The sequence below is a fragment of the Osmia bicornis genome, chromosome 1 (genome assembly GCF_907164935.1).
Source record: "Osmia bicornis bicornis chromosome 1, iOsmBic2.1, whole genome shotgun sequence".
Lineage (NCBI taxonomy): Eukaryota > Metazoa > Arthropoda > Insecta > Hymenoptera > Megachilidae > Osmia > Osmia bicornis.
In genome coordinates this window covers 3,529,441-3,545,573 of record NC_060216.1, presented here as the reverse complement: position 1 = coordinate 3,545,573, position 16,133 = coordinate 3,529,441, and the positions used below count along the sequence as shown (strand labels likewise).

The following is a 16,133-nucleotide window of genomic DNA, read 5'->3' as shown; positions in this document are numbered from 1 at the left end:
TATTAAGTAAGTGACTATTGTTGAAGAGGACCTGTAAAATTGTGTGATTAGTTAGTGATAGACATGCGTTTATGTCTATGGTTTCTAGAGTTTGTAAATTCGATATGGCAGCAGCCAGAAATAATGAATTTAACTTATTACATTCTTGTAAAATCAAATGTTGTAATTTTGAATTGATATTTATGAGTGCTTTTCCATTCATCGCAGTCTTTATGGCCTTTAGGGTGGTCAAGGCTGTGACCGTTTCGAATAGTGCCTGTAATTCTGATTCTATTACGCCCTCACATCTCCCTAAACCTAGGCTGGTGAGTTTCGCTCCTACCTCTTTTAAATTTCTAATTGCTAAAGGTCTGATTATTGCGGATGTTAAATCGATTTCGGTTAGATTCGAACAGTGCTTAATGACAATTGCAATTACTTGTGGTTTTAAATTTTCTGCTATAAATACTTCCGTTATTTTACATGATTTAAGGTATATTCCTGTTCTTTTAATTAACCAGTAAAATGTTTCCGTGGTCACCCTTTTCCCTTCCCATCTGCGCGGCCAACACCAATCGTTGAAATCCAGATGTCGGATATCAGTATAGGAAGCGAGACTTCCAAGTCGCCACCACCTTGACATTAATTCCAGTCTGTATCGATCCTTGAAGGGTAGGTACTGAGATATTTTTGCCATCATTTCTAATAGTAACAGGTTCCCCTGTGATAGATTGACCTCCGGAAGGGGATGCACGGCAGGCAGTGGTGATATAAGTTTTGCTTCATGCCAAGGATCCGCTGGAGAAACCTTGCGTCTTCTTCCTTGACATGCAATGCCAAGGCTTCCTGCTTCCAATGCCTGGCCCGCACCCTCCTCAGTCCGGAACATAATGAAAGTGTGGTACCCTGTTGATCTTCGCAGAACCACTGCATGTTCTGCCTCATACGGTAGGAAGATCTCCAGAAGTTTGTTTTTCTTCGTATGCGGTGCCAGTTTTCTCACGAAAACTCGGCGACCCACCTTGTTCTCCTTGCGCCCTTGATGTGTTTGATGTGTCGCCATTACTGACCTACAGTATCAAACACAGTGGTATAAGCTATAGGAAACCAACCGACCAGTTATGGCAAGGGCCACGTCGGAACATTCTCGTGGTTTGGTGTTCCATAAGACTGTAAGATAAATTGGAGAAAGTATATAACTCAAGGACTGCCATAACTATTAATTCACTATTATTCTCGGAGGGGGTAATGGATGTGTAACAACGGTTGCGGATTCTTCTAAGGGAATCGCTGTTGATCCGGCTGTAGGAGTTGGTCGTCTATTTCTTCCGCAGAGGCGGGTTACCCAAAATAAGGTGTTCGTTGATCTCCAAAAATAAAAGAGTATTATTCCCAGTATTATTGTTGCTTGAGCTGCTATGGTTCTGTAGGTTAGGCCAAAATGAAATCTCTTTTCGCGGTGATGTACTTCCAATCTTCCCAGTTCGTTTTCTATCTCATGTAGGGAGTCTATTGTGTTTTCTGCATCCTGTGCAGAGTCGCCTGCTTGATAACTGTTTAGGGATTCTACTAGATGGTTTCGCCCAACATTGGGGAAGACTTCGCTAATGTTTAAAAGTAAATGGGGATTATAGAAAAATTGTTCCGTATTTATAAAAGTTTGTGTTCCAATCAGAGTGGTAGATCTGGACGTATTTCTATTATTCCTGTTCCTTGTATTGTTTTTAATATATCTGCTTGGTTTTTGCATAAAATTTGTAAGGATTTGGATTCCTTTGTTGAGTATAACCATCCTCTTGTATGCTTCAGACGATGCCACTGAGATTCACGAAACGTAGTAATCCTGATATCACAGAATTTCAAACTCCTCTTGTGTGATTCCGTTACTGATACCTCATACAAAGGTATCTCCAAGTCATACAAATGCATGTACCAAGTTTGTTTACATGAATTTAAAAATGTCCCTGTTGCGCCAAAATAAGTGCTATGATCGTTACTTAAGCCTAGATATGGATATTGAGGTAATATAGACACCCAGACATTAGTGCTATCACTGATATTTTGCAGAATCGGCAGACTGTGAAGTTGGTATAGCTGATATCCTATGCGATTTACCAATGGTATGTGTATGGTTACTGGTATCCTCCCTGAACGATGTTCCAAGGTTACCTGGCTTATTTTAACTATTTCTTCCACTTTTAAGTGGTTTCGCGGAATAGGTACCTCGTAAATGAAATGTACTGATTCAATGAATTTTCAATGGAACTCGCGTGCTGACTTAATTTTTACTCTATTGTCTTTAACGTTGTTCATTAATACTGCGATCAAATTATGTATACTATGTAGGTCACTCATTACCAGATGGGTTTAATTTTTTAACTAGCTGAGTAATTTTCGAATCGAAAAAATTTGCATCATCCATGTCGAGTATTCCGAATAGTGTTCGTCTAAGAGTTCCGACAAATCCAAATGGTGCGCTGCGACGAACTATCGTTTTTGGTGGAGCGTCCCTCTCATTTATTGAAAGACCAATTTCCGAGAGCATTGTTTTGACTTCTGCATGTTTTTCCAGGGCTTCCTTTATCCTGTCGTTCAAGTAATCTGTTCGCAATACTGAGCTGCATTCCAATTTAACGGGAAATTTCAGACATCTGTATTCTTCCGGAAATTCGTTTTCCAATTTAGCCGTATCTATTACTAACGCTACACGCCAATCAGCCCTTCGAAAGCGAATATTATGTGCCTTTTCGAAGTACATTTCCGGATTTGTGTCGATGCGTGTCATCCGATATGGTTCCTGAGCGTGAGTAATGAGTACACATGAGTACGTGAATTAAATTATTAAAAATAGCAGTTATCCGCTTCGAATGCAAATAAAAACTAACTGACTTTATAAAAACTTGGAACTTGTTTCCTGCTTAACGCAGACAACAATAAAAACAAAAGAGAAATATAAACATACCACAGCAACCAGTACATTTTCTGCATTCGAATGTCAACAAAACATAACAATAGATACGATAAAGCAACAAAATTGGTAGCATTTTTGAAATATCTATGGAAATGTAGGTGACATTATAGAAATTTCGGCTACTGTATATACATATACACACAAGGCATTCTATTGAACGTAAAATGCTGTCGAAAATTTATGTAGCTTTAAGATAACTATTTTCTCAAATATCACGAAAACTAAAAGAGTCCGACTATCATTCATTGTTTAGAATGGCGACCTTGACAACATATTTCAAGGTGATCGAAATCGGAGGTGGTTCCCTTATTCTAAATATTTATCAAAATCTCGCTGAATCGCAGTATCGCCATCACTTCAAAAATGTGTGCATTGTCTTGACTTTCATGCCTTTATACCTATGTCGCTCACGTTCGTTCTCTCATTCGCTCTTTCTCTCTTACTCGTACATACTTTCTTTGTTTCCTCGCATCGATACTTCGCATTCGCGCTATCGCACTCGCATCTGTCTAACGACAATAGACGATGGTTTGTTTACTTCGCGGTGTTTTTGGAGACGCGCTCGAACCTGTAACGTCCCAGAGTGGATACGTCACTGCACCGTCGTACTGTACGCGTCTACTAAGTTGAGACTCCTAAAGGCGGGATTTCCTATGTGCGTCGGTCGCATGCGTCTGCGTTCGGCGAATGTGCTTATTCAATTTTTCTCTACTGAATGCATGCGTCTTAAAAGAATATAGCTGCAAGTCAGTAGAAAAAATCGAACAAGCACGTCCGCTGAACGCAGACGCATGCGATCGACGCACATAGGAAATCCCGCCTTAAGGGGGTAGACTAGGCAGCGAGGTGACATTACCGGCAAAAATGGGCCTAAAAAGGGGTTTACGGGAATACACTTTTCGTCCTTATATGAGAAGATTTGGGGCTGGGTGAGGGCTCATTCGAAAGAGGAAGGTCCAATGCAGGGCGGTCTGGTCATGGTTCAACGAGATTGTGTCGATATTTAATAATATGAGTGTCCAAAGTAGAGGAAGAATCGACAAAATACATCCGCAGATTCCAAGTATTTTTTAGGTCACTAAAACAGTTCTGTGACTCAAACGGTGACCAGACCGCCCTGCATTGAACCTTCCTCTTTCGAATGAACCCTTATTTAGATCAAAATCTTCTCATATAAGGACGAAAAGTGTATTCCCGTAAAAGCATTCCCAAAGACGAGTTCCGCCATTATCTGGATACTACAGAGCAAGTTACGTGACAAATTTAGTTCAACTAGTAGTTATAAGGTGGCGTCTAAGTAGAAAGGCTTGTGGCGGCACTCTCCCACCTATATAAAGTTGTAAGGTTGGTAGCAGCCTAGGACGATATACACGCGGTTGCTTATCTCAGATGTATGTATTCGAAGATATATATGAAAAACGTCCTAACGGCTAGACGGAAAACGTGTGTTCAGCCAGTCAGTACAAAATAAAATATATACGTTATAACATACAAAAAGACTAGTTTTCTTACGAGAACCACAAAGCTAACGAATCCGCTACAGGCTGCCGATCTGGAATCGTAGCCAGAATCAAGCGTCAGCTTGATTACGTCACTCGAACTGTGCTGCGAAGGCAAGCGAAAAAGGCAACAACGCACGAATGCTGAGTGAGACGCACTACAGTCATGCTGTCCTTCTCTCATTCTGCATGTTGAGATTGTCCCTTTTCTCTAAGATTTGACTGCCGTCCGCCTGGATTTTTCACAGCGCCCCATAACAAACCTCGCCTCATTCAAACTATATCGTGTTTGGTATCATTTTAATCAGAGAAATTTCACCAATGCGCTAGTAAAAATTTCGGTTAAAAAAAGTCAAAAATAAAAAAGTTTTATAATTGAATTAGTATTGGTCACACCGATATGTTTCGGCTCTTTCCTTTGATCATTGGACCTCTCGCTCTCTCCTCCACTGTCTGTCCCTTTCTACGTTCACGCTTGGCTGGCTATCGCATATAATCCGAGATTCGACACCTCTGCTGAATATATGAATTGTTGCACATATTCAACTTTTACTGTACAGACGCGAGGTCCCTCCATTTATTAGTTCTAATAGTACCATATTACTTTTTTATGCAGAATGTTTCAAGGAGTTGACACAAGTAAAAAAAAAAATGCAATTCTACTTACATAAAAAATGGATTTGCATTTTTTGAGTGCATCGTTGCATTCACGAAGAAAATGACATCACAGAAAAATATACATTATCATACCATTGAACTTTTACATAAACAGCTTTTTCCTATCACTTACCAAATTCAAGATATAACCCGTCCCAACTGCATGATGTATCCTGTATACTTTTATTAATTAAAAAACATTTATTTTAAAAAGTTAATAACTTCTTCTAAAAATAATTCTCAGATTGTCCGTTCCTTCGGAGCAGGTATATATTTTTCAGCAGCGAGGAGTGCTACGGTGTGCTATGTAAAATCCACGCGTTTGGTCAGTCAGAATTTATCGGAGCGTGACAATTCTATCATTTGGGTTAAAAGAAAGATAGCATGATCACCGTACATCTCACTCTAAACGCGCGCCAATGTTTCGCTTTCGTTCTTCAGGCGTATCGTGGCGATGCCTCTGGCGAGATGAGCGTTTGAATGTGTTTATAAAAATACTTGAGGCGCTGTTGCCTTCCTAGATCGTGTTGCGCGCACGCTAGCTGAGAATTAAACCTTTCAAGTTCGTAACAAAACACGCAAGTGGCTCCACCAGGCCCAACGAAAAAACTACTGTAATACCGACGTCCCGAATCGGTGACGTCACGTACTGTGTCTACCCCCTTAATAGGAAGATCATTCAGTCCCTCCTTCCTCACCAAACCAAAGAAAACTAGACTTGCAGCATTTAACAAGAAAACAACTAGTTAAAAATCAATCAAATTTACACACTGAAAGTAATTGTTGAAGATTACTTACGTTCGGAGTCAATAAAAGCCTTAAAGACAAGCACTTGAAGGCTTGGAACTGTATTTATGATGAAATGATTACCGGATAACGAAAACGCCTCGGTTTATAAAGCACCGAGAAAACATCCCCCTTCAAATCCTAAGATATCTAATACTCGACTTCCAGCATCTTGCTGCACATTCTAAGATTAATTTGCTGATTGTCTCACATGAATTTGCAAGATTTGTAAGAATTCGGAACCATACGGTAGCATATCTCTTGCAAGATATACAAAAACAACCGTCGATCGGAATGCCAAAACATAAGGTGTAATTGTATGAATGAAAGAGAGTAGGAGAAAGGGCGAGGCAAAGAATAAATTATGTCGATGTCTTAAAACCAAAAAGGAAGAGATTATACCACCAATCCGGTTATAACAGTCAAAATAAAATTCGTATTAATACACATTAGACAAAATATAGTAAATTAAAAACCAAAAACGGACAGGCAACTCACATCGATTTCCTTTCCGAAGAAATAGAGTAAGTCGAATAAATCGACGTTAGTCCAATTATCATCACATCTAGATTCGAAATCTCGGTGCCAATCAAGCTGCTCCCGGCGCACATCTCCAATATCTTTTTTCCCCGCACTAATCGTAGTGTAGCTAGGCTTGCGGCTTTAAACGAGAAAACGACTAGTTAAAAATAAACAAAATTAACACACCAAGAGTAATTGTTGAAGACTACTTACGTTCAGAATCAATAAAGGCCTTTAATGCCACCAGCTGGAGGGTGCCGACTTGTTTAGTATATGGCTTCATTGTTAACAACGAAAGCACATCGGTAACGGGTTTATAGAGCATCGAGAAATCATCCCCTTCCAACCCTAAGAAATCCAACACTCGACTTCCAGCATCTCGCTGCAGATTCTGCAGCTGCAATTATTGTATGAATACCTAATGCTACTGATTCACCATCGATAATTGAATTTCGATAGTGTTACATGCGGAGCAGGCGTAGTGGTAGGTGACTACTCTGCGGTATGTTATGTTCCGACGCAACGCTTAAACACCTTCTTTATGAAGGAAAGATAATATAGGATTCGGATTTGGTCTAGACTTATACAAGCCTTTCGCTCGCTGGATACAAGGTTTGGAAAAGTACGCATTAAATTATGATCAAATTTTGAATAAATAACTATATATATTCTGAATAAAAGAATGAATTGTTACAAAAATCTGATTGGTACACAAGTATGAAAATATAACGCGTATTCAAAAGATATTATGATTCCTTTAATTGCTGAGGACAGAGAATCCTGATCTTGATTGGACTCACCGGATGTTTAGATGTACAGAAACGGTAAACGGTTAATTTGATGAATTGCTCCCTTCTCTCTCTCTTCCTCTCGACGTACGGATGTTGGACAATGTTCTTGTTGAGTGAAACTATGGCCTTACACTAAGAGTTTTTAATTGTAGATGGTTCGAAAACTTGAGTCTTTATTTAACGAGTGAACTGAGTCTTTTCGTGTGACAGTTGATTTTCACGAAACTCTGCTCGACGTATTTCGCAATACTAAACGTTCCTCGGACAGAGAGACCGCGCACCTCGCGACTGTATGGCCGACTGTGTCTGTATTGTCCGTAATCGGGTTTTTTATTAGAGTCGAAAATGGTGATTTCGCATGGTTCGGAGGAAAGAGTTCAGTAGTATATTGACCTGTTGGAATGTCTATCATTGCTACATATTATTGACGCAGCGTTTCGAGAAGAAGAGAGAATTTGTTGACGCTGGTGACTCCAAGGAGGTCAGTCAATGAACCAACTTCCTGATTGCTGACGCTTTCGTAATTTTGAAATTGAAGACAATGGAATTTTTCTTAGTCGGGACGTAACACAACATTATCAATTCATTGAGATACTGCTACAAAGTAGACATAAAATTCACCTAAACAAAAAATTAACTCATTTATTCACTAAATAATTACAAATAATGAAACTTTCAAATGAATAATAAGAATTTTAAGCCAACGGATAACAAAAACATTAAAGACGAAAATAGATTAACAAGAAGCAGGACACAAGAAAATCCTGAACTCAAAAGTATTGTAGAAGATCGTAATCACGCATCAGCCTTTTTACAAAGCCGTAAAACACCGCGTTCACCAACAGAACGAAGAACATTTGACTTCACACCAAAAGCTACAACCGAGGTATCAAACGCGAATACAGAATTAGGTGCAATACCCAGAACAAAAAACGTAAAGAATCTAACCATAAACACTAACCAAACCGATAACGGAGGTGCCAGTTGGCAAGATAAAGACATAGGATTTACAATCAATTCAAGTAATTCAGCTAATAAAAACAAACTGTTCGCGTTTCGCGACTTTTTTTCTTTTATTGGACTGAGCGGTAGGCTTTGAATTTGGCGCCCCGAGAAGAAGAGCAAGCGTGTCAGCGTCACGCTGCAATACGCAGGCGCGTGCAGTGTGGGGGTGTAAAGGACGGTCCGGGACTGGGCCTGATTCATTCTGACGAGGGTCAGGGACTTCTACGCATTGAATTGTTGCTTTTTGTGTTTGAGTTTTTTGGTGTGTTTTGTTTGATTTAACTGTATCGGTGGCGATCGGTTGACGTGCGCAAGTTGAATCGGGCGTGTGTCCTTAGTTTGGGAAGCACTGAGTGCGATTTGGGACCGTGTGATCACGGTCATTTTTTGTTCCCACTTGGGGAACGTGTCCTGTGATCAGGAAATGCACTAGTTGCAATTTGAACTTCGTGTGATCACGATTATTTGTTCCCACTTGGGGAACGCCTCCTGTGACCAGGAATTTGTTGTAACAAGGACCACGACGATTGGCTGCGGCGTTGGCGAGGTGTCATCCGAGTGCGGTTTGTACAGAGCTCTGGCGTGCGATAGTATAAGTTTTTGAATGATCATTCAAGTAATAGTTAATCTCTAGATCATAAGTTTGTTTTTTTTATATTACAATTATTTTATTTGGTATTTTCTTTTTATTTTGTGGTAATTTATTTTGTTCAAGGAACCAGGCTTTTTCCTCACTTGAGACTGGGGTTTTTTACGGCCGGTATCCTCTAAAGATTAAAATCATTATTTTCATTTATTTAATAAATTCATTTATTTTGATTCTTTTTTTTTAAATCTAATACTACGTGTTTTATTTACCCTCGGCGACAACAATCACACCCTGTTTCCTCTCCCTTTGTTATTGTTTTCTAATATTCGGAACAATTTTTGGTGCTCCGGGTGAGGAAGGGGTGATTGGTTGAAACCGAGGTTGTTTGATTTGTTGATTTTTGATTCTAATATAGAAGGTAAAACTGGAGATTGATTTCTAGGCTAAGCGTTCAGAGTCGTTCGTGAAACGTTGCATGGGAATTCTTTGTCCGAGCGTTTTCGTTTAGAGGGGTGAGAGCCGTAACATAAACACAGACTGTGGTTGCGTCGCCACGATCTCAAGTGGGCTAGCGGTGCCGGGTCGTCGTGAACGTTAGAGTCTTGCATTCCAGGCGTAAAAACGCAGATTATTTTATTTGGATTTGAGTTATAAGTTTACATAGATTTATTGTTTTATTTGAACCTAAGCTAATAGTCCTAGGATTATCGTACAATAATTCTTTACTTTCTTTTCAATTTATATAGTGTGCTTATAGAATTTAATTTTATATAAGTTTGCTTTTATTAGTTATAACTTTACGTTTTGGGTTATAGTAATTAAGTATTGTTCTTTGAGGTTTTGATTTTATTAGCTTACGTTAACATGGCTCCTCCAATATTGAGGAAACTCACGGTGGTGCAATACTCGCGATTGGCGGAAATCGAGTTGACGAGTACTCGATTAAGAGAGAAGGAGCGCAGCTCGTTTAATCGGAATATCATAGCTTCGCGAATTGAGTCTCTTCAAGAAATTTGGAGGGATGTGCGTAGTGCGCATGCCGAAATTTCAATTCGTGACGATGCTGGGGTTGACGCGTATATGACGGATAACGTGATTCAGCGATTACAAACGGCGTACGAGGATACGCTTGATTTCCTGCTAACAGTACAAGCGGAACTACAGGCTGCGGATCAGTCTACTTTACCGACTGGACCACCGATAGCCAGTTCTTCAATAACACCCGAGCCTCGTACAGCTAAGCTTCCGAAGTTAGAATTACCTACGTTTTCCGGCGAATACGAGGATTGGGAAAACTTTTGTGACTTATTTACCACGCTGGTTCACGATGCACCCGGTCTTGCTGACGCGTCTAAGTTGCAATACTTGAAAAATTGTTTAAAGGGTACTGCGGCGGAGTTAGTCAAGGATGTCACGACTACAAATGCGAATTATACGACGACGTGGCAGGCTCTTAAGGCGCGTTTTCATAATCCGCGATTGGTTGTGAATAACCATTTAAAGAGGCTCATGGATATGCCATATTTAAAGAAAGAGTCCGCGATAGAGTTACGTTCGTTTGCTGACGAAGCTCAGCGCATAGTTCGGGCGTTAACGAATTTACAAATGCCAGTGAGTCATTGGGATGTATGGTTCGTTTATTTATTGGCGGCTCGTTTGGACCCCGAATCCCAAAAGGCGTGGGAGACGGAATTGAGTGAGAGGGATCGTCGCGTCGTATTAGACAATGTTGCGGAGTTAGACAATTTAAATCCACTTGAAAGATTTCCGAAATTCGTGGACTTATCCGAATTTTTGGAAAAGCGCGTTCAAGCGCTCAGCATGATTGCCTCAAATGCTCCCAAAGCAGAGAAGAAGCCTTCTGCTTTATCTAGATCGGTACCGGGTTCGCGAAAGGTATTTCACGCTGGTTTTTCCCAACATTCTGGTGATGGGAGACCGAAGTGTCCCATTTGCTCCGGTGCGCATTTATTGCCTAAGTGCTATAAATTTCAGGCCAAGAACCCCTTTGACCGCCGAAGAGAGGTACGTCGGTTACATCTTTGCTTTAACTGTTTCGGTCGGCATAGGGTATCTGATTGCGCTTCCCCGTTTCGTTGCGCGCAGTGCAAGGAAAAACACCACTCCCTGATTCATTTCGATCAGGCCAGTGGTTTGCATTCAAAGGAGAAAGGTTCGGTTGAGCCACATAGTGCACGCGAAGGTAAGCCCTCAACGTCTTCGGGGGTTAATGTGCACACTGCTCGCACTCTTTCGCGTAAATGCACAGTCTTGCTTGCAACGGCTCAATTGACGTTGGTGGGACCGCACGGGGCGCGGACTCGTGTGCGGGCCTTGTTAGATCAAGGATCCCAGAGCTCTTTTGTGTCTGAGGCGGTCGCTAACTTGCTAGGTTTAGAGAAGCGCCGTATTGACGTTCCTTTGTTGGGTCTCGGTGCGAGGTCTGCAGGCACTGCTCGTATGACTACGAGTTTCGAAGTGCATTCCTTGGTTGACCCGTCGTATCAAATTGAGGTGGAAGCTCTGATTCTTCCGAAGCTCACGTCGCAGCTTCCCGCTAGATGTGCTATGGCTTTGGATATCGAAATGTTCGCGGGATTATCATTGGCTGACCCGCAATTTTATGTGCCGGGATCAGTTGATATTATTTTTGGCGCGGATATCTACGGGCAACTATTGCGATCGGGGTTGCGAAGTTTTCCTTCTTCGTCTCTGGTTGCACAAAAGACAGTCCTCGGCTGGATTGTCTCCGGCCCTGTGCATTCGGACGGTTCACGGCGGGCGGTCGATCATAAATCAATGCCGCTTCAAATGCTACACAGTGCTGCAGAGCAGGACTTAGACCAGTCGTTACAACGGTTTTGGGCCTTGGAGGAGTTACCCACGGTCACTTCAACGTTAAAGCCATTAGATGAAGCATGTGAAAAGCTATTTAGGGAATCGCATGTTCGCAATTCTGACGGTCGATTCGTTGTGCATCTCCCTTTAAAGTCTGAGCCTCCTGCTGCCGGTCCGGAAACAAAACGTATGGCCATGGGCTCACTTGCCCATATGTATCGTCGGTTTGCTCGCGATCCGAAATTAGCTTTGGCATATCGCGAATTTATGACGGTCTACGAAAATTTGGGACATATGGAGCGAGTTCCCGCGTCGGAACTTGATGATTCGCGTGCATGGTATTTACCTCATCACGCGGTTGTACAATCTACACCGTTGAAATGGAAGATTCGGGTGGTTTTTGATGCGTCGCGAAAGACCCGCGATGGGCACTGTTTGAATGATTTTCTCTTGGCGGGACCTGCTCTTCAGCGTGATCTTTCGTTGATTTTACTAAATTGGCGTCGGTACCGTTTCGTGTTTACCGCGGACGTGGTCAAGATGTTTAGGCAAATTTGCGTTGCGCGTAATGATCAGGATTTGCAGCGAATAGTATGGGCTCCTAGTTCTTCGGAGATGCCGGTGGTATATCGTTTGACCACCGTCACGTATGGGACGGCGTGTGCTCCCTATCTTGCGATACGTACGCTCCTGCAGTTAGCGGAGGATGAGAAATCGCGTTTTCCACTCGGAGCTCAATGCTTGGAATTCAATACGTACGTGGACGACACGTTTTCGGGTGCGGACGAACTCTCAATCGCGTTGCGTACTAGACAGGAGCTCATTGAACTTCTGAAGTCGGCGGGCGTCGAGCTTGATAAGTGGGCCGCGAATCATTCTGATTTGTTACCTCCTAACGCGCAACAACCCGGGAAGGAGGAATCGAAATCGATAAATCTAGATGAGTCGGTTAAAACGCTGGGGGTTCAGTGGAATCCACATCACGATGAGTTTCGTTTCACCACGTCAGGTTTTAAAGATTTGTCCAGAGAGGTGACCAAACGGGTCGTCCTTTCAAATATTGCGCGCTTGTTTGATCCGCTGGGGTGGTTGGCTCCGGTCACGATAAGCGCCAAAATCTTAATGCAGGATCTTTGGATTCTGAAGGTCGGCTGGGATTCCGTTTTACCGGTGGAAGTACAGGATAGATGGAGTGAATATTGTAATTCACTTTCGGCCATGCCTGCATTGTCAATTGATCGATGGTTGGGAGCCTCTTGCGATTCGGGTTCGCAAATTCACGGGTTTTCCGACGCTTCATCCCGCGCTTATGCGGCGGCGGTTTATATTCGAATTAACGAAGCAGATGATCGTTTCCGTGTCGTACTTTTAGCTGCCAAAAGTAAGGTTGCTCCGATAAAGACCGTGAGCATTCCAAATCTCGAACTGTGTGGAGCGATGTTGCTTGTTAAGCTTCTTCGTCACGTGCGGAAGCTTGATTTTTTGCAGAGTATACCAGTATTTGCATGGTCAGACAGTCAGATTGTTCTGATGTGGCTTCGGAAACACCCATGCCACTGGAAGACTTTCGTGGCAAACCGGGTGTCCTTTATCCAGACAGAGATGCCGGGTGCTAAATGGGCACATGTGCCTACTGGAGAAAATCCTGCGGATTTGGCTACGCGTGGATGTAGGCCTGCAGACTTGGTTGAGGCACGTCTGTGGTGGCATGGGCCTGATTGGCTTGCGATGCACGAGGAGCATTGGCCCAAGGTGGCACTGGCTCCGCAGGTTTTGCTTGTGAAGGCGACTCCGAGTGATCCGGAGATTCTGACTAAATTTTCCTCATTGACTCGGCTAATTCGCGTGGTGGCTTATTGTCTGCGCCCATTAGTTGGCTTGCGAAGGCGCAAGGGTAACCTTCCTGCATTGCCGGAATTTTTGACTGCGTCAGAGTTGTCTGGCGCTCGGATTGCTTTGATTAGGTTAGCACAGACGCATGCTTTTGACGCAGAGATTAAGTTACTGCAGATGGGAAAGAGTTTGGCAAAGCGTAACCCGCTACTTAGTTTGGATCCGTTTTTAGACAAGTCGGACGGTATTTTGCGTGTTGGAGGCCGTCTTGGGAATTCGGTGCTGTCACATGATCGTAAGCATCCGCCTATCTTGCCACGTCGTTCGCCGCTTAGTCGGTTATTTGTGCGATATGCACATCGTGCTTGTCTTCATGGTGGACCTACGCTCACTTTGTGTACCGTGATGCAGCATGCGTGGATTCTAGGCAGGAATCGTCTAGTGAAAACTGAAATTCGTCACTGCGTCGTCTGTCAGCGAGTGAAACCCCGATTAGCATGGCAAATGATGGGTAGTCTTCCGGCCACGCGGGTAACGCCGGCTCGGCCGTTTCTATCTGCAGGGTTAGATTATGCCGGTCCGTTTCAGGTACGTACGGCGAAAGGTCGTGGGTACAAGTGTTATAAAGGGTATATTGCGCTCTTTGTTTGCTTTACAACTCGGGCAATCCATCTTGAGGTCGTAAGTGATCTCACGACCCGAATGTTCCTTGCCGCGTATCGGCGTTTTGTGGGGCGTCGTGGAGTCTGTCAAAATCTGTTTAGTGATAACGCTACCACGTTTCAGGCCGCGGATAAGGAGTTGCGCGCTATGTTCTCAGCTGCTTCTACCTTTTATAAGTGTGTTGCAGCTACTCTTGCCAATGACGGAACTTCTTGGAAATTTATTCCTCCGAATTCACCCCACTATGGCGGTTTATGGGAAGCGGGTGTCAAGTCGGTGAAGCATCATTTGAAGCGAGTGATCGGTGATCGACCTCTGACCTTTGAGGAGTTTTCGACCGTTCTGGTAGAAATTGAAGCGTGTTTAAACTCGCGTCCGCTTTATCCGCTTAGTAATGATGTGGAGGATTTGCAAGTTTTAACACCTGCACATTTTCTCGGCATTGCCTCTGGGTTAATTCCAGAGGACGCTCCCCCTGATGTGTCTGAGAATCGTTTGGAACGATTTCAGTTACTTCAGGTGATTAGAAATAACTTTTGGAAGCGATGGTCCCAGGAATACCTGCAATATTTGCAGGAGCGTGCGAAATGGCGAGGGCCAGCCGAGAATTTTGCGGTCGGTCAGTTAGTACTTGTGCGTGATGATCGGTATCCGCCTTCAAAATGGCCTCTTGGTCGCGTGACTGAAGTCCACCTCGGTCCGGATGGATTAGTAAGAGTGGTCACCGTTCGAACGGCCACGTCTAGTTTAAGGCGGCATGTTGCTCGGTTATGTCCGCTATTGCTAGAGCAGAATCCATCTACGGCTGGCGCGGATGGTACGGCTGCCTAGGCGTAAGTAACAGGTTCGTCCAGTGGACGAAGGCGGGCGGAATGTTCGCGTTTCGCGACTTTTTTTTCTTTTATTGGACTGAGCGGTAGGCTTTGAATTTGGCGCCCCGAGAAGAAGAGCAAGCGTGTCAGCGTCACGCTGCAATACGCAGGCGCGTGCAGTGTGGGGGTGTAAAGGACGGTCCGGGACTGGGCCTGATTCATTCTGACGAGGGTCAGGGACTTCTACGCATTGAATTGTTGCTTTTTGTGTTTGAGTTTTTTGGTGTGTTTTGTTTGATTTAACTGTATCGGTGGCGATCGGTTGGCGTGCGCAAGTTGAATCGGGCGTGTGTCCTTAGTTTGGGAAGCACTGAGTGCGATTTGGGACCGTGTGATCACGGTCATTTTTTGTTCCCACTTGGGGAACGTGTCCTGTGATCAGGAAATGCACTAGTTGCAATTTGAACTTCGTGTGATCACGATTATTTGTTCCCACTTGGGGAACGCCTCCTGTGACCAGGAATTTGTTGTAACAAGGACCACGACGATTGGCTGCGGCGTTGGCGAGGTGTCATCCGAGTGCGGTTTGTACAGAGCTCTGGCGTGCGATAGTATAAGTTTTTGAATGATCATTCAAGTAATAGTTAATCTCTAGATCATAAGTTTGTTTTTTTTTATATTACAATTATTTTATTTGGTATTTTCTTTTTATTTTGTGGTAATTTATTTTGTTCAAGGAACCAGGCTTTTTCCTCACTTGAGACTGGGGTTTTTTACGGCCGGTATCCTCTAAAGATTAAAATCATTATTTTCATTTATTTAATAAATTCATTTATTTTGATTCTTTTTTTTTAAATCTAATACTACGTGTTTTATTTACCCTCGGCGACAACAATCACACCCTGTTTCCTCTCCCTTTGTTATTGTTTTCTAATATTCGGAAAACAAACAAACAGGAACTTTCGCTTCCCCACTAATCCGAATAAGCCCCCAAGATAATAGAAACACTACGGAAACATTAAACGAAACAATAAACAACAGTTACAAAAACGACATATTCCTACTCGAAATTGAAGGAATTACAGAACAGCCAAGCCTAATAGGAAATCTGGACGGAGAAAGTAGCGAAGGAAATTTAACACTCATCTGTGGAAGTCCGGGAAATAAAATGACAAACCAGCAAAATCA

At 42.9% G+C, this 16,133-nt stretch overlaps 1 protein-coding gene across 1 annotated transcript; it reads left to right on the top strand.

The window, feature by feature from the left end:
- Nucleotides 1–9,663: 9,663 nt before the first annotated feature.
- Nucleotides 9,664–14,964, top strand: LOC123988117. The gene is made up of 4 exons (XM_046286990.1): nt 9,664–10,695; nt 10,906–11,002; nt 11,069–14,058; nt 14,257–14,964. The coding sequence occupies exons 1-4, from the start codon at nt 9,664–9,666 to the stop codon at nt 14,962–14,964; spliced, it is 4,827 nt and encodes a 1,608-aa protein (XP_046142946.1).
- The last annotated feature ends 1,169 nt before the right edge of the window (nt 14,965–16,133 follow it).